General features: G+C 37.4%; 1 protein-coding gene across 5 annotated transcripts in view; it reads right to left on the reverse strand.

Moving 5' to 3' along the window:
• UMAD1 (UBAP1-MVB12-associated (UMA) domain containing 1) overlaps positions 1 to 19,599 on the reverse strand; it is a 112,660-nt gene that overhangs the window by 21,552 nt on the left and 71,509 nt on the right. For 4 of the 5 annotated variants that reach the window (XM_069774539.1, XM_069774545.1, XM_069774552.1 and 1 more), the window contains one exon: positions 6,061 to 7,697. The exons of the other annotated variant lie outside the window; for it this stretch is intronic. In XM_069774539.1, the coding sequence (XP_069630640.1) occupies positions 7,440 to 7,697 (258 nt within the window). In that variant the 3' untranslated portion in view covers positions 6,061 to 7,439. Of the gene's footprint in view, positions 1 to 6,060; positions 7,698 to 19,599 lie in introns of those variants that run through there. 5 annotated transcript variants of the gene reach the window in all.

Raw genomic sequence — 19,599 nt, forward strand, 5'->3', positions numbered from 1 at the left:
CATGGTTAGTCATGTAGAAGATAGGAACAGAAGTCGGTCAAGTCTGCATTGCTTTTACCCACACGGTATCGATGTGCAACATCCTTTTCTTTAAGGGCTATCACCCTTGAGATGCCTGTCTACCAGGATATGCCACAATCCCAGAAACAAACCATCTGTCCAAACCCAGCTGGATGGAGTAGAGTATCCCCCAGGAGGCATCGGACTGGTATTTCTAAAATTCGTGCAGCTTTCCTCTGAAGGAGAGACAGCCGCTGAAGGCGGTGGTGAAGAGGGTTAGTTTGAGAAGACTTAGAGGTCTTAAATATGAAGGCGAATGGTTTTGGACAAAACCTATCATCCTGGAAAATGGCTTTATTCCTAAATATTCTCTCAGATTTGTACAAATCGATAACTAGAACAACAGCCTGCCATACAAATTTTTTTATGGAAATAACTGCAACATGAATAGAGATAATTTCGCTAGCTAGCCTCTAAGTAAACAAAAATGCATCAGCCATCTTTGTTCATTCACTCTATTTTTTACAGCTGTCCTAAGATTTAAAATTTGTCTTCAATTTAATTTATGACATTAAGATTCAAGATGAATCTTAATACTGATTTCTGCTGTAAAGCGTCTGAGAGATCTACAGCAAAACACTACGTTTCTATTTCTCAATCAACAGCCTCTTATTTGATGCCATTTAAAAACATGATGGCAACTTCTAGCTTTGAAGCAGTTACTTTATCATTGAGTGGATGCCTATACTGCACACTATATGCAGTAAACATAGAAAAAAGGAAGTAATTTAAAATCCCTCTATTAATCCAATATCAATTGCCTTCCTACTTTGCCTGCCCCCAAAACATGAGTTAAATTAGAACATGAGTTGAACTACATCAAAAAAGAGAGAATATGTTAACCCTGTGTGTCCAATTCTAGCCATAATTATACTAAGATTGATATGTACTATCTGCAAGTACTGTAATACTACTTGAAATAAAATCTGGCAGTCCTTTCCAGGATAAATTTAATGCATATGTTCTATTCCACCCTATCAAGCAGAGGGAGAAGTGTAAATGTTTTTTCTTTGAGAGACCACTGAAGGAGAACTAGCCAAACTACAAAAGACATAAAAGTCAAGTAACAACAAAAAGATCCTTTGAATCAATTGGTAATATAAATATCAAGTCTTTGACAAAAGCCCTATCTAAACATATAATAGACAAAATCAAATCACAGGAATCTAAAAATGTCTTTAAGAGCAGAATAAGCCAAGCAGATGCACTAGTAGTTTCTAAAAACAGCTGAAAAAGGAAATTACAGTACAGTTTCCAAAACATCACACATTGCTTTATTTTCTTAAGGAGAAGAGACAAATAGCAGATCTCTTCTTAAAAAGGGTGACACAGTGATCACACTAAAGTCCCAAAGTCTTTTTCAGTTCTAACAAGTATCAGTTGCTTTAAGTAATTCCCTTCTCACCGTGATGGTCCATTTCACCTGAGTCTTTGTTTTCTGAGCCCATCTGCTTCAGACTTCTTTTCCAATGAGATTTAGATGGATGCCCAAAGCTGACCTCCCAGAACAGTTACATGAACATTTGGATGTGAGTGGCTACTCTAACCGTAATGCTGATATCCACAAACAGTTGGGTAAGGGATGTTTATAATTGAGGCTCATCTTTTTTTTTGTTTGCTTGTGAGCAGTTTCTTTTATGTTCTGTTATTGAAGTACATGTGTCGACTGACTTAAGAGGACAGCCTTGTAAATGAGATCTTTGATCTCAAGAGTTTATTTTATCTTTGCAGCAAGGAAAAGTGAATTGAATTGGCTGGCAGAACTAAGCCCTCTCTTGTCTCTGTTCTACAGCTGCTGCATCCTTCTGGGGTCGTCATAACTTCCACTTCCACTGCTAGATACTCTCTTTTGCTACAGAATTAAAAAAAGGCTTCTCCAACATCTCATCATAACCTGCAGTACAATGCTGAAAGCTTTACAACTCCTGGCTTATTACACGAATGATGCAGCGTGCTCAGACTGTTTTGCTTCTGTAGGAGGGATGTATTTGACAAACCACTGAGCTGCGATACAGCAAAGCTCTTTGAGCTACCCTGATACCTCATCAGAAAGTAAACTTTAATAAAACATTCAGTGACTTTTTCTGGAGTAAAACAGTTGAGAAAGACTACTACATGGAAGGCTGCAGAGTAGAAAGAAGTATCTGCTCTGAGATGTTGAAAGGAGTATGTGATCCATCATTACTCTCCCATTATTTATGTTAATGTACAGAGGCAATAGCGTTAGGGACTGTTGTGCTATCTACTACATGTACACCAAAAAAAAGACAACGGGGCATAATACTGATTTACTTCCCAGTTCAGATCACCAATATGATAGTGTCATCGTATTCTTACCACCCGCACTTCATTTAGTTTCCATACTTTCATTACAGCCAATGTTAGCTACTACAGAAATAACGTTTAATGAAAACTGCTTTATCTGTCCTTTCCCCCTCCCTTCCTTAGCTTGATGTAATTTTACTATGTATTTTTCCTTCTATACTACTAAAAGAAGTAACGAACACACGAGAACCTTGCCATTTTATAGTAGGTAGATATCTGTAAAAAACTAATAAATTTTAACAGCCTTGAAGTAATTGCATATAGAATAGCCAGGCTTAGTTGAGATCTATTGCACTCACCATAAAGGTAGAAAAGCTCTCCATTAATATGTTTCAGAAAATAAAATTTGAATTATTATTTTTTAGGAGTTCTACTGAATGCTTAAAACCGTTTATACATGGAGGAAAAAAAATTCTCCACACAGATTTGTCTTACGAGGGACTGCATCCACAGAGGTCAATGTAGTGCTTTAGATCTTACTGCTTTTTAGATCATTCAGCTGGCCCGGCAGCACAGGCAGGAGAATTCAAACAGTCTCACTCATTAGCATCATATTGTTGAAAGAAAAACTTTACATACCTGTACATAGAACCTAAAATGTGTGCTCCAGAACTAAACAGACAGTGAGATGCCATGCCTAGAAGATCAAGTTTACTTCTTACACTCCTGGCATCTGAAAATGATGAAATTCTGAATTGACAAAAATCTCAGTTTCACTCTATGGGCAGTAATGCTGTGAACTGACTGTCAACACAACGGGCACAAGGTAGCAACTTTTCTCCCCTTCCAGTAAGCATGAATACTTACATTTCTTCTTTCGGATGGCTGTGATTCAGACAGAAGGAAGGCTAAGAAAATGTCTATGGGAACAGATCCCTTTTGCAGAATGACGCCCAGGTCTCTTTTCAGAAAATGATCTCATCTCTGTGAAGGATGTTGAAAAAAAAGAGGTAGCTCTCTAGGAGACTCAAAGGATGTAAATATCTAACTGGTAAAGAAAGAATATGGTCTTAATGGAAGATACAGGGAGATCAATAATTTTCCTTAGTTTAAGGAATTTGACATAACAATAGGAATAAATCAGGCCTAACATACCCCTTTCTAACTTTGCAAGCTTGTTAAAGAATGCCAAGCTTAACACTGATGGAATGCTGCAGCACAAGCAGGTGGGCTGAACAAACCCAACCTGGACTTGTTAAACCTTCTTCTTGCTACAGCACCAAACAGGAGCCTACCTTTGGAATTTAAGGAGGATTTTCTGCCTCTTTGTTGCTGTAACAGACACTCTCCAGCTTCAAAAGGAAATCTGGTTAATCTGGAATTGCCCTGTCATCAGTAGAAGAGTTGCAGTTACCTAAGAAGGGAAGGACTTACCCCTAGGAGTTGCACTTCTGGTTCCTCTCCATACTCACTAGGCTGAGCAGAGAAAACCCAAAGCAAGATAAATTCTCATGTCATAACAAAAGGTTGGTTGTGGGGAGGAGAGGAGAGCGGTTTCTCAAGCATAAGTTTTATGCTATTGTTCAGAACAACCCAATCATCTTGCCCAGGAGGCTGCTTTACTGCTTTTGTGAACACAACAGGTTCTCCAGCTAAAAATGCAATAAACTGTGTGTTATTTTGAGATTCTGTAATTACCATGGTGAATATGCTCTTTGCCTTTTTCCTTTATTTGCTCTAGGGTCAAAAACTCTCATCAGTGACTACACAAGTGTATATTTGCCAGCTGCAGTACTACAGTATCAGGGTTTGAATCACACTTCACAGAAAACTTCAGAAACCACCTCCTTGACTGACCTGCCCGACACAGCATTGTCTGGTTTCACTTCTGAGTTTGTCACCAAGGAGTTCTCTGTAGGGACCAGCTTCCAGTCAGCCTTCTGTGGGGCTGCTCTGGATGCAATTATTCTTTGATTTACCTTTGAACATGTGGGCTTCACTCCCCTTTTTCTACATTCAAAATTAGACTTTTCCAGAGCCTGTATTTACAACTTTTCCAGAGGAAATAAGAAGTGTCTTGTTATGTTTGATTTATTAGAAAGTTCCATAAGGAAGCTATCACACAGCGCAAAGTACATCTCTTGCAGGGAAAATGTAGAGAACTGCAAATGAAACTCAAAATCTCCCATGAACTAAAGTAACTCTAAATAAACTATTTAATAAAGGAGTGCAGGCCTAGTAATATGCCCGCTAATGGCAGTGACAAAGCTCCCATTTACAGCACTTCACTGGCCCAGGATCACACCTCCGTCTTTCATTACCAGTTCTGGAGTTGGCAACCTGTCATTAATGTCAGAATCAAGACATCAGCTATGAAATATCTTTCAGTTCTGTCTAAACAATTTACATATATATGCATACAATTCTGTTCAAGTTCTCATTATTATATACAGAAAGGACAGCCAGGATAGTTTACTATTTTAATACCAATGTTGATTATATTTTAATAGTTTTTAGATTTTTTTAAAAATTAACTATATTCCTTCATTGGTGGTCAAATGTTTGACAATATATAGAACCATCTGGTATTTGTTGCCAGTGACAGATATGCGTATATTCACATATATTCTATGCAATAATCACTTAGCGTATGACGTTAAACATATCTTACACAAGCAATTCACATTCTTTATGAACTAAGACTCTTTGAAATCTTTTATTTTCTGAAGATTGTGCCATCTTCATGTTGTTAGTGGGCAAATAGTAATATCCATAAATGTAACTAATTTATAACAGTTCAAGTGTATTTTTTTCTTATGAAGAAATTCACCTTTGCTGTCTGGATACCATTAGGCTTCAATCCACTTTTTATGGATGATCTCAAGCAAGGGAAAGGTTTGAGCCCCAGCCCTTGCTAAAGAGAGGGCAGTCAGGAGACACATTCCCAGTACCCTTGCTCATTACTAGTACTCTTGCTAGGTGTAAATTTTACCCTTTATGGAACATGATTAAGGATGAAGGCCAAATGTTTAACCTACCATCCACATTTCTCATCATGGGTGAGTACAACCTCCTCCCTACTCTCCGTTGCCTCTCCTTTTCTTTTGAAAGAATGCTTGTGAGTGTAACAGAGCACAATTCTGACAAGATGTAATTATTTTAGATAAATTATCTAACTGTAAGCAAAAAATGAATGCAAAAAATTATATGCTAAGTCAGCTAGCAAAGAAAGAACAAGTATTGTAAGTTTGTTCAGTCTTCAACAGTGTTTTGCAGTTCTGCTTCTAGACCGCCTGAGCTGCAGAAACATTTCAGATTCAAAATGGACAACTTGAATGGAAACACGCTATTTGCAGAATGATTAATTTTTTAATGATTAAATATAAAACAATCATGAAAATTAAGTTTAGTGCTATAGATGTGTTAACTAGAAAACTCAGCACACAAAAGAGTTCTAAACAATTTGATAAAATTAATTCTTCCTTCTAAGACTGAGTACTTCCCAGCTCACAGCCATACTATACTCAGAACAGCATCATAGATGCCACCTAAACCACTGCAAGTCACCAACATAGGACACAGAATATATCAGATGAAAGTGTGATACATTTGATTAAAAGGACCCCGATTTTTAAATGACACTGACAAGATTTCCAAATTGAATTTCCAAGTTCAAGCTCCCATGAAGTCTGAATGGTCACAGCTATAGTAAACAATACAGGTGAAGCCGAGTAATAACTCTCACACATAAATTTATTTAGTATCACTATTATTTCGCATTTTTTTTAATTGGAGTGCAGCACAAATACTTTCCCTGAAACAATAACTTCAAAACATTTAGGAACATAGCTGTCAAAAATATTAAATACATACATTTAAAAAAATCTAAAACATGAATAACAACATAAGACGTATTCACAATGTAACTTCTCCATCATTTACAGTATTTATCTCAAATACTGTAAGAGGATGCAAGTCTGAAAATATAAGTATCTTAAGCTATCACAGAGCATAGAAAATATATGAAAATATCCACTAACATGTGGCACAATATAAATATTCTACCCCGAGAGAGAAAACAAGTGTAGTCTTTTGTGTGACACAGATCATTATTCATCACAAATCATGATGTTACATCAGAGAGCTGTTGCTCATGCAACAGCAGCTCTGGTTTTAGTTGGGAAAAACATGCTCAATGCTTGCGAGCAGGGGACATAGTGGTCTGCGAGAATGCATGTTTAGGTACTTAGCCATTTAATTTAGCTGGATAAGAAACAATGTAATGTTTTCCTGTTCTTAAACATTGCCATCTGTATCTCTGGCACACAAATTAAAAAAAGAAGGGTGTGACCATTAAAAGTACGTGTCCTGAGATTTCCTTCTTCAGGGGGCAAAGAGGTTAAAATGGAAAAGCTGATCTGTGTATAAATCAGGAACACATGTGGTAATGAGAACAAACAGCAGCCAACAGGCAGGCGGGGAGGACTTCTCCAGGCACAAAATGAGATGGGACAAAAATACCATCTACTGGAAAGGAAGTGCAGCAACTGATTTTCACTTTGAAATTGGTTTTAACCAATTCTATTAAATCTTCATAATTATTTAAGCACTCATAAATAACTCTGAGGTTTTAAAACTTGGTTTAACTGAAAAGCTGTCTGTCCAGTAGTGCAAAGCATCGTTGCTTTAGCGTTAATACTGGGTTCTATCTGTAGAAAATCAGAGGTGATCTTAACACCTGTAACAGGATCTATGTGTTTAGTATCTGAGTGAAACAACAAAACAGTGCAGACGTGCGCAGACTTCATCTTAAAGTTACGAAATATTTGTGTCTGCAGCCTACCTACTGGAAGTAGATACCAACAGCCACTCTCCTACTCAGGCTGAAACAGTTTTGCTTGATTTCTTTGGAGATAAACAGAATATTTAACATAGTAAGTTACAGTTCACTTAAAGCTAAGAAATATAACACAGTTGTGAATAACAATCCTTTTGATGCAATGCATCTGATATATCAGTGGCAGACCCCCAAAATATTAAGTTGATTAAAGTAAGTCTTTATCTTCACCTTAAGACTTGTTCCTTGACACAGACAGAAAAAAATAAAGAAAACATTACAGATCACAAAGCACTGAATTTTCAAGTGTAAAGTCATACCAAAATCTTGATAAATTATCATTGATGTCATAGGTGAGCAATCGGTCAGGAACGTCATTATGGGTGCCCTGTACTGCTAACACATGTGGTGCTAGGGCAAAGGGTACGTCATTCAGAAGATCTGACATGAAAGGGCTGCTTTCCAAATTTTGACTCCTTTCATTTCCCACCTCTGCACTTGACACAGTCAACTGTGATCGGTGCCCTGTATTTATCTAAAGAGAACAGAAGAACAGAAATTTAGACACTACAAGTCAGGCAGCTAAGGCTTTGTACTTAGAACCATCATGACCTACTAATAAATGAAAACAAAAAATACAATAATAAATAAAATCAGTTTCAGAGTTTGGTTCAGGTAGATCTAAAATAGCAGTTCTTGATACATGTCAATATAATTCTTTACATCAGGCTGACTTGAATTAAGGCTAAAACAATTGATTTTTTTGAATTATTAGGGATATTTCTCCACCTAATGTTACTCTGCATTTATGAAACCCATGAGGCTGGTGGGACTTTTTGTCATTATGTCCAGTCTTGTTTAGGGGAAGTTATTTCATATAATTCCTTTCATAAACTGATGAAGCTCCATCTTTTGTTCCCCCATTCCTTTTCAGAAGTTGTCTAACAAAGGCATGACTTTGATGATTAAAAAACACTCCCATCCCAGTTATTTTGAAGTATTAATGATGTTGTTTTTCAATTTGAAATGGAATTGCATGACTGGTTGGTGAGGTCTATTATATATGGCAATATATGCATTGCCAAATACGTGCTTTATAGAAAAACAGAGTTAACAAAACTTTAAAAACACCCAACAAAACCCCCTGAACCAAACCCAACAATAAATAAGTAGATAAACAAACCCCTGCCATATAGAAGTAGTCAATATCATTTACAGAAAATGTCAGCAGATGGGATGCTGGACCCAATAGACTTGCAAGCTTTGATATTGGCCTACCAATATGACTTTATTAAGTGCCTAAAACTTCTACTATTTTAAAAACAAAGAAAAGACTATTTACTCTGCCTCTAGAAATCAAATCTAACTTGTTTTACTACTTACAGCAATAAAATACTAAGCAAACGGATAGCTCTCACATCATCTCTAGGAGCAAGATGTTTGTTATATGGATTTCTATTTTGTATAAGGACATATACAGAAATATTCAGTAATTTGTTCAAAAGTGCTTAACAAGTCATGTCAGAGCCAAGAACATTAGACATGAATTTCTGACTGCAGTCCTGACTTCTTCCTTTCAACCCTCCATACTGAGCACACAGCAAGAAAAATCCAAAGCTTACACTGTTACTAGGGAAGGGAGAGCACTGAAAGCTTTAAACGCTAATTTGGTGTTCAACTGATTGTAAGAGTTAAATGGATCTAGTTGTGTGGAGGTCACTTTCATCCTAAATTATTCTATGATTTTTAGGGGAGTTGTGGTGCTCAGGCTCTGAACTCAGGCTGGAGTTGAATGTTAGAGATCATGGCTGTTACAGAACACCTGAGGTTGTGGCTGTTTGACAGAAGAACAGTTTGGGCAGTGGAGTGGCAGTGGGGTTGGTTGTTTTCCTGCTTGGGAGTATGTAACACAGCTAGGCATTTAGCCAGGTAAAAGACACTCCATCTCCTTCTCAAAGGAAGGACTGGATTTGACTTGAACGCAACCTGAGCACTAGTCATTCCTTATACAACCCAACATTTCATCTAGCAGGACAGAGAAACAAACATTAAACTTTCTATTAAACCGTCAACAATGAAATAGATAATTGTCCTGGTTTCAGCTGGGAGAGAGTTAATTTTCTTCCTAGTAGCTGGCATAGGGTTATGTTTTGGATTCAGTATGAGAAGAATGTTGATAACACACTGACATTTTCAGTTGTTGCCAAGTAGTGTTTAGACTAAGTCAAGGATTTTTCAGCTTTTCATGCCCAGCCAGCAAGAAGGCTGGAGGGGCACAAGAAGTTGGGAGGGGACACAGCCAGGACAGCTGACCCAAACTGGCCACAGGGATATTCCATACCATGTGATGTCATGCCCAGTATATAAACTGGGGGGAGTTGGCCTGGCAGGGGGATCACTGCTCAGGAACTAATTGGGCATCGGTCGGCAACTGGTGAGCAATTGCATTGTGCATCACTTGTTTTGTATATTCCAATCCTTTTATTATTATTATTGTCATTTTATTATTGCTATTATTATCATTATTATTTTATTCCTTTCTGTCCTATTAAACTGTTCTTATCTCAACCCACGAGTTTTACCTTTTTTTCCCCAATTCTCTCCCCCACCCCACTGGGTGGGGGGGAAGTGAGTGAGCAGCTCCATGGTGCCTAGTTGCTGGCTGGGGTTAAACCACAACAATAACCTTGCCAATTTAAGTCAGTCCAGAGTCAGTACTTGTCTTAGATGACAGAGGAAGCTCGCTCTGCCATAAGCTACTGGGACAGAAGGGGTTAGTGGTGCTGCACACTCTGAAATGGACCCTCATTTAGAAGCTTTTGTTTATACTCACGATGACTAGAAACCTAAAGCTTAAGATAAACTTCCCAAGATCCATTACTATTACGACGCAGAATAATAATGTAAAATTTCTTAAGGTTAAGAAGTTTTATTAAAAACAATGACTGCTAGATATAACTACTAACGTTACTGGTTATGAACCAATACAAAAGAGGAGCGAATGAGCTCCAAAGGAGGCAAGTGAGGAAAGCACCTTCCTACTGAGCTGCTGGGATTCACTTCCCAGTAAAAATCCTATTTGATTTTTCCTCCTCTCTTTCAGACCACCTTCTGGCTAATTGCTGTAAAACATTTTATTTTATATCAAAAAGGAAAGAGTAGTCCCATCTTTGCCTATTCTTCTAGGCCACTTCAGAGCCTTCTGGAGATAGGGTATGTCGCTGGGTTTCTCCTGCTTTAACAATATTCTCTAAGCTACTGTAATACTGACATGTCTGTACTCCATAACTCCTACAGTTTCTTGTTCTTTATTTTCCCTAGCCTTCGTTTTCTCAGTTCTCTATTCTTATGAGTAGCTAACAGCTCTTCAGAAAGCTACATGCAACAGCACAGGCAAGAGTTGATAAAGATTTCTTTGGCTTTCCTTACTGATTCTGGTATCTTTAGAGGGCAGAGAAAATAGGAAAGCTAGCAGAGAAGTCACGAAGATAGCCCCCATAGTTCTCCTACTGCAGCTTTCCAAGCTCTGAGCAAAAAACCAAAGGCAATAGCACTGTAAGTCTGTAAGTTCAGGAAAACCCTAAAACCTCTTGTACTTGTCTGTTCTAATCAGCACAGTTATGTTCAAATCATAGATGAGCAGCTCTCACAGAATCATAGAATGGTTTGGGTCGGAAGAGACCTTAAAGATCATCTAATTCCACCCCCCCTGCCACGGGCAGGGACACCTTCCACTAGACCAGGTTGCTCAAAGCCCCATCCAACCTGGCCTTGAACACTTCCAGGGATGGGGCATCCACAACTTCGCTGGGCAACCTGTTCCAGTGCCTCACCACCCTCACAGTAAAGAATTTCTTCCTAATATCTAATCTAAATCTACCCTCTTTCAGTTTAAAGCCGTTACCCCTCGTCCTATCACTACATTCCCTGTTAAAGAGTCCCTCCCCAACTTACCTGTAGGCCCCCTTTAAGTACTGGAAGGCTGCTGTAAGGTCTCCCTGGAGCCTTCTCTTCTCCAGGCTAACCACCTCAACTCTCTCAGCCTATCCCACTTTACAAGGGATCTTATCTTCTACTGCTAATTGATAACACTTAGAGGCAAGTCTTCCTTCTTGTCATGGCCAAATAGGCCTAAGGTGTGCGTCATAAAATTCATAAACATCTTCTGCTACAGACATATTCTCTTGCTAAGAACACTGCCAAACACACAGAACATTTATTTATGTTAATGGTATTTATCTGACACCCCCTCTCCCAATACTTCAAATAAGTACTTAAATTTGTAGCTGCTGTAAACTTAAACGCTTCCCTGAATTTCTACTCTGCACAAATTTGTTACATTCCCTCTTGAAAGAAATAACCTGTGGAACATTTATTGAGGTGCTGATATTCGCTTGTATTACATCAATCTCATATTCTGAAGGGGAAAGCAGAGCCAGAAAGCTCCAAATGAAAAACAGGAAAAAGTTACACCTAGGAATCAATTAAGCAAGATCTTCAAAGACCCTTCTGCCTCCCCCCACTCCCACATTCCAGGTAAAAATGATCCCTCACTCGCTGTCCTATTCCCATAGCTCAGATGATAATCAGAAATCCCTAGAATCTAATGTGGGGGTTTTTTGGCAAATTATACTTTTATGAACACCTGTTTATATCTTAATTGTCCCACAAGCTGGATGAACTCAATTTACATTGCAAATTAGACTATCACATGGCAAAACTAACTTCAAAGAGGGGAAAAAAAAAAAAAAAATCGGAGCGAGCACAAAGCATCTTGGATCTTCTTTTTTCCTCCAGAAACCTTACATTTGTTAGAGGGGTGCCAAATGGGCAGCCCCAGAAATTAAAACCCTTTCTGCACAGAGAACATACCATGTATTGACAATGATAGACAAAGAACCAGCTTTTCTTACTCTCAAGTCCCACTCCACATTTCAAAGCAAGACTGCAGTAAGGAAGGATGAATTACACTAGAATTGTTTTACTGTTAAACATCATTTTACCATACTCAATCTCTGCATACTGTCAGCAAGGTTCGTAATAGTCTATAGATTCTGATACTATTTGAACAGCCAAATCAGTTTCATAAATAAAGCCCAAAATGGCTGGGAGCAACATAGTACAGATAAGCCAGGAACAAAGAAAAGCATCAGGTCAGTATAACGAATGCCATAATCTGATCTCAGATCCAACAGTCTTTGGGTCCCAGTCTACCCAACCCTTCATGAGAAGGTCTTGGGTCCAATACGACAAGATCAGTTTACAGCATAAATGAGAAAAGGATTTGAGATTTCCTATTTCAGTTTCACACATAAACCATTACTGTCTCCCCCATGAAAATGGCTATTTTTCACTATTTTAAAATGTTCACATTCACTTTTTCATTTATAGCAAATCACATTTTATGTTACTATTATTGAACTGACATCCGAACAAATTATACAATGGGAAAAATACAAAACCTGGGGAGGACGATTCTTTAATGCAGTATGCAAAACACGAACATGGTAGAAAAACACTGGCCAAAGTTAACCTGGAAAGTTAACTGAAGATAGGCTGTGGTAAAACTGTCACGGTTGCAGTTTAACTTCTTGAACGTTGTGGAGCCCATTCCTTTACCTAGTACACAATGTGTCATATGCATTATGGCATATATTATCTATTAGGCATCTACATACAAGGAAAAAAGTTCCTGTCCTCAACAATTCAGGTTGCAAGAAGTAATTTTTCAATTCTGCCTAGCACAGTCATTACAGGCAATCATTGCCCTTTGCTATGCAGAATTGTTTCTGAGCACTCTTGCAGTGATATTTAGATATTGGCCTCATGCAAGATCTTACCAAGCTAGACATATTTTTGTGCTTCTAAATCATAAAGACATCCTTTAAATGGGCTAAGACATATTTCACTCATATGCTGGAGAATCCACATCAGTGAAAAGACCTTGATGAAGCCAACCTGACCAGCAGGCCTTTATAGCGACTGCAGTAACGTAATGAAGAACTGGACACTCTGGTAGAGAACATCAATCACACATCAGTGCTGAGATCACCCAAGCTGGTTACAATGCAAACACCAGCACAAAGCTATGTGATGCAATCAAAGTCAAGGTTATGAAATAGCTTATGTTTTCACGCATGCATTCTTCAAGCATATATAGAACTGCAAGTCCTAGAGAATTTGATATCCCACATTAGTCACACTGATTTCTACTTAAATGCCTAACTTATTTATCCAGAATACAATCTATTCAGAGCATATTCTCTGGACATTAGCTAAACAAAGCACTGCCAAATGCTATGACACACAATCCTGCTATGAGAAATATTAATTGAATACACTTAGAAGATCACCAAACAATTTACATTTCACCAAACACCAGGGAGTCAAAAAATCAGTTAAAATTAGAGAAGGTAAGGTAATCAAATTTAATTCAACTAAGCAAGGTGTCTTCTTCATTCTTGGTTTGCAATCCAAATGAACAGGGATAAAAGAAAACAGTATGTAAACATATATGGTAGCTGGCCACCAGATACTAATTGCACTCTGACGGCAAGGGTGTTATATGTTATTTCAAAACTAACAAGGTATAGAATTATCCTCTAAAGTAAATTCTTCCTTTTTGCTCTTTTTCTTTTTTTAAATGTTTCTCAGCTGCATTTAAAAACATCTAATTTGCTGCATCTCTGTGCTAACCATAAGTCTGCCAAGAGTCTCGTAAGGAAGAAAAAATGCATAGTTTACAATGTACTGAGAAGCTGGATTTACAGTGCTCTGAAGCAGAATCAAAGATCATTGCTAGCATTATTATCATCTAAATTACTGAACAAGGTTTCCTAACAAAAATTGAGTGATTTAAAGAAATTTGTACTTTCTGTAAAGAGTTGTGGGTTTTTTTCCAGAAGCAGACCCATTTTCCTTAGAAAGATAGCCTTGAGAAACAAAAAGTACATTCGGTCTTCCAGAATATTTAGTAAATATCATAATGATGACAGACACCTACAACACTACTGGTGATACAGAAATATTATCTTTATTTCAGGCAATTTTGTAGTATTAGAGCAAATAGTGTATCATAATGTATCTCGGAATTTATTTAGCATGACGCAGTTATTTCTGATGTATCTAGAAATGGAAATTGTCTTAGGGGATTGTTCTTCCAGTTGTGTTTCAGCTGATGCTTTTTAGGGTATTCACTGGTCCTTTGTAGAAAATTTGTAGGAATTCCGAGTGAGCATCTCCACTGAGGACAATTCACTTTGCAAATAAGAAGAGTAATGGCAAAGAGGAACAGCAGGGAAAAGAAAAATTATTCACAAGGCACTCTGAATGTTTAGCACTTTGTATTAAAAAATCTAAGCTAGAAAAAAAAGGATCAGTAAAGCCTTGTTGGAGGGGGAAAAGTGTACATGACATGACAGTTTTTAAATGTCACAAAAACCCCAACCCAAAACATCAACAACAAAACACCCCTACAACCAACACACCAATAAGTATGTGACCTATATCCTTACAGAACTGAAAGGAGGGAAGAACCCACCCGGACAAGCACAAAACAGATGCCCTTGAGATGGTTTGGAAAACCTCACGTGAATCATGAAAGCTGCTATTCTTTCAAGGCTCGCTCAAAAGTTTAGTCAGCATCCCCTTCAGGGACTCAAGAAAAAAGTTATTTCTATCTGGGAGAACAAAAGTAGATGGAAGAAGTAGAGCTGGAGACCTTGCAGTAGCTCGTTGCTGTACCCAAATGACTTCTGGTCGCTTTCTTTCTTTCTTAACAGAAATGCAATGAATGGGATTGTAATACTAGCTCAAGATCGGTGTTGTCAGTGGTTGCAATAGGCAGACTTTCATGCTGAAAGCTTTGGGCTAAGATCAAGTCCTTGGAGAGGCTTTTAGAAGCAAGAATGGCTGTCAATGGAAATCAGCTTTCCCATTTGCTTTGGGCTCTTGTTTCCCAGCTTCTTATGACTCTCATTCTGTAATACAGCAGTAATTTGTCTTTCTTACAGAAAGACTCCTGCTACCTGTACAAATTTTGTGTGATTAGTAGGCAGCATGTTTTTTCTCCATTTATCAATATTGCTGTTCAGAGGAAAACAGAACCAGCTTTTAAAATAAGCGTTTAAGAGTATTTTTACTTATTTGTGACATACATTTTAGATATTTTTCTTTTTCATTTTCCTCTTTAAGGCATGTTTTTCAGCTGTTTCCTAGACTAGAACAGAATCAAGGTCAGGTTAATGTTGCTGAAATCTTAAAGAAAAAAATTCTAAAGAAACAGTGAAAAGTACCTCTGACATTCTACAGTTTTTCATTATTATAGCAAAGCTCCCCAAAGAGTACCCTGGCCTGCAAAGAACAGTAGGGAAATGTTTGTTAAACCATGCTTTCAGTATCAATAATGATGTACATTTGTACATACTCATTGGCATTAAAGCAATTAGAAAAGTGTAATTATTCAGAACTAACTTCTTCTGTAATGTAGCAACAATTTGATATTTTAAATGCAGAATGAACTTTCTATAATTAGTACATGCTCCCTGCCCTCTCAAACAGCTAAAACTGTTAAACTCTGCAGAGGGGAGGAATTGCGAGGTTGCCATTTGAACTCTGGATACTCTGAATGTTCCACAGTTAAAGTGTTAGTTTAATTATCCTAGTAAATACTAGAGATGCCTGTGAATTTTATTTATGAAACACTTATAGAATGTAATTCTACCCTGAAAACTATTCTTAAGTACCACAAAAGACTGCGTATCTAGTGTCTAAACCAACCATCTCATTTGTTGATCCTAGAAGAAAAAAAATTGGTTTTCTTCATTAACAATTTTGCAGACTCAAACCAGAACAAGATTATGGTTCTGTTTTTACTCAATCCCCTATAATAACAATTGGGCATAGGAAATATCTGAGGGGGACTGGTGATAAATTTAGCAAATATATTGAACTTAATATAACCAAAATCGTATAAAGATATTTTTATTCCTAATTCCTACTTTTATTCCTTTACTCCTAATTCCTATTATTTATTTCATTCAATAATTGTTTAAAGACAGAGAACCATAACATCTCAAATGAGGACATCTGTAACGAGAAACTATAAAATTGTGAACAAACAGGGATAAGATGCAACATGAAGAATGACTGCAGAACTAAGAGAAAGCAGAAATAAGAAGGAAGCAGAAAAGGATTCTAAATATTTATTAAAAATGCTAAGTCTTAATTTCACACCATAAATAAAATAATTATACTCTTACCTTTCCTTCTATCCCAACCAATTTTAGCACTTTTGAATCTGATAATTGAAGAGCTGTATCAGCATTTATGCCCTTTCAGTAGCAGGGTTCCTGTTCTTGCTGCCTCCCTGTGCCTCTCTGGAGGACCCTGAGCTTAGGGCACTGTCCTAACAGGTAAATTTTGGACAACGTTCCCCTCTGCAACATGAATATTATGGTAAGAATAATCTTGGAAGAAAGAGAGGTGTGGGTTCAGTAAGAAACAGTTTATCTAGTTCCTCTGTTCCTTCGAAGTACTATGCAAGCTATTCATAGCAAAGATCTCATACATTATAATAAGCAACTTAAACAATATTCAGCATGTTGTGCTTCTGCCAGTGCCAGGAAATGTTACTAAGTAGGCCAGATTATTTTTTTTCTTTTTTCTGTAGCACGTATACTGAAAGATTAAAAAGTTCATGAAAATTACTGTAGTAAGTAAACTGCAAGCCAGAAATGCAGGCAGTTGTAGACATCCAGCAGTGCATTCCACAGCCACAAATCAGAAGTGAAGGACAAGTCAATATATTGCAAAATAAATAGAGAAGTCTGATAAATGCTGATAATGGATTTGTTCTATAACTTCAGTTAGAACATCAAAGCACAAAGTAGTCACATTTATTTTGCTGCTACCTTCATTCCTGATGTAATACAAACCTCAGATAACTTCAATATAGCCAGAGAATATAGTAAGAAATTACTTTTCTATAAAACTTTAATTGCATATTGAAATAAACAGTATTTAAATAATCCATTTAATTTAGCAGCTTCATTTTATCAATGTAGTTAGTGACAACAAGATTTTAGTTTCTCTCTACTGCTCCAAGCAAAAAAAACATCCTGAAGACTTTTTGGGAAGCTGATGTCCTGAATAGGAGGAGTTTAGACAAATGGGGTCTCTGCCTCCATGTCTCTACCTCTTGTTCCCAACCCCTGCTATTGTAGAAGCTCCAACATGGTAACCTGCTATGGCAGAAAAAAGATGACAGTTTTTCTGAGATGTTCACAGAGCAGAACCTCTGAAAAACAGGGATAATACCGCATTTTTTTCATTATTCTACTATGTGTATGAAAACCCAAAGACTTGAATAGGAAAGGAAGCTGTCTACATAAGAAAAGAACTTCGACAATTAAAACATAAAAGACTAGTAAGAAAATATTTAGCAAACATGGTTTCATAAAAAGAAGTCAATAAATTTTTCAGCAAATTTGAACAACTGAGAAAAGCTGCGTATATCAGAAGTTATTGTTTTGAGAAGAAAAGGAAATCTCTCTTTGAGTAATTGAGGTCGTCAGCAACATCCGCGAAATGTCCCCCCAGAACGTTAATATCTGTGAGAGGAAAAAGACAGGGATAACAATTTCCATCTACAATAAGAGGAAAGGAAAAGGAAATGATCTTGGATTTGATTTTCACAAGAAAGCTAATTACGTAGAGTGAACTGAAAAGAATTACTACTCTGAACCCAGGTGAAGCTTCCTCCAGCGAAACCTGCAAACAACGTCCTCAGCTATGCTTTCAGAAGTTCTGTTAGGTGACTAAACCCCTGGATCTTCCTAACAGTCTCTCTCCTCAGTCTTGAAGATCGTAAATGGATTCTCAGGCAGATGTGTGAATAAAAATTGCTGTACTAAGTGCTTTGTTCTGAGGTTTTTATTGTGCTGCTTAAAATCCAAGCATGCAGCAAGACTAGCATTGTGTCCTATTTACAATTTTAAAATACTCTAATGCCAAAAAAGTGAATTAGGCGAGTATCTCCTAACACAACTTTCCACCTGCTCTCTCCATAAAGATTCAAGTCAGTAAGAGAAAGGAAGGATGGATATTTGACTTTAAGTTCCTCCATACACAGTCTGTAGCTGGAGCACTTGTCAACAGCACCTTCAGCAAACAAGTTACCGGGAGCCAGTTTGTAAAGCTTCAATCTACAAACAGTAACAAGACGGAGTTGTCCTCAGCACCTACTGCTTAGGCTTTTGAGATGCAGGAATAAAAGCATGATGACTCTCAAAGCAGTAAAGGACCAAATAATTAAATAAATAAACAAAAGGAAACAAATATTGGTCATCTCTTTCAATTAAGGTGGCCTCTTTCAGCCTCCTGGTTCACTGTGGAAGGAAGATAATTGGACCATAATGAAAAGGAAGCAGGGTACTTTTTTGGCTTTTAAAATAGATTTGGTTTTATCAAGCAGGACTACTAATTGCATTACAACACTAGAAAAGTATTCTTAAAATTTGTAATACTGGAAGCAAAGAAAAGAAATTTGCAAACAAATAATTTCCATTTTATCTTGTATTTTTTAAAAGTGTTTTAGAACAAAATTTGACTGTGCTATGCAACGCACAGTCTTTCACAAGTCTGATACGACTGAGGAGTGGTGAAGTTCTGGGGATTTCTTTAAGGCAGAAATTACAGCAGTAGCACATTGTGGTGAAAGGACCAAACCACACTAATGGAAAGTACAGGAAAACATATTTCTGTCTTATCCATATTAGCATTTTGGACTGAAATGAGGCAGTTTTCATGTCATATTTCCTTTCCATTAAAATGGACTGCCCACTGCTGTTTGTGGTGGGGTTTGTGTTGGGTTTTTTTTCCCCAGAAAGTGGCAGTGAAACTAACCTAAAGACATTGTTATTTTCCTTACTTGGTGTTTAAAGTAATTATTAATAAGCAGCCCTACTCTACAGTCTTTCAGCCACCATTTTACACTAATCCATCATGTTGTAAATATCACTGTACCATCAGGCTGTATTAGCACACAGTCTCACCAAGTGATGTATGATCTACATTGCATTTTAGATCAATTTTAATATTTGGAAAGCCCAGAAGGGTTGCTCCCACAGGCAGGATGACTGACCAATCAATTTGTTGACAGCAGCAAAATGAACCAGCATTACCGGCTTTTAGTCCGACCGCATGTGTTTGGGCAAGAGACAGAGGATAATCAGTAGTTTTATCTGGGGATTAAGCTAGTCAGAAGATCCCAAAATTAGAGAAAGGCTAAAAAATGTGATGGCAACATCTGAGCACCCAATTTGAGCATCTCCTGCTACAAATAAGCATCCAATGTAACTGAATAAGCACACAATTAAGTCCAGCATATAGTGAGTCTCTCCCAAACTAAATAGGGAGGTATGCAAACTGTGCTTCTG

The sequence above is a fragment of the Haliaeetus albicilla genome, chromosome 2 (genome assembly GCF_947461875.1).
Source record: "Haliaeetus albicilla chromosome 2, bHalAlb1.1, whole genome shotgun sequence".
NCBI lineage: Eukaryota > Metazoa > Chordata > Aves > Accipitriformes > Accipitridae > Haliaeetus > Haliaeetus albicilla.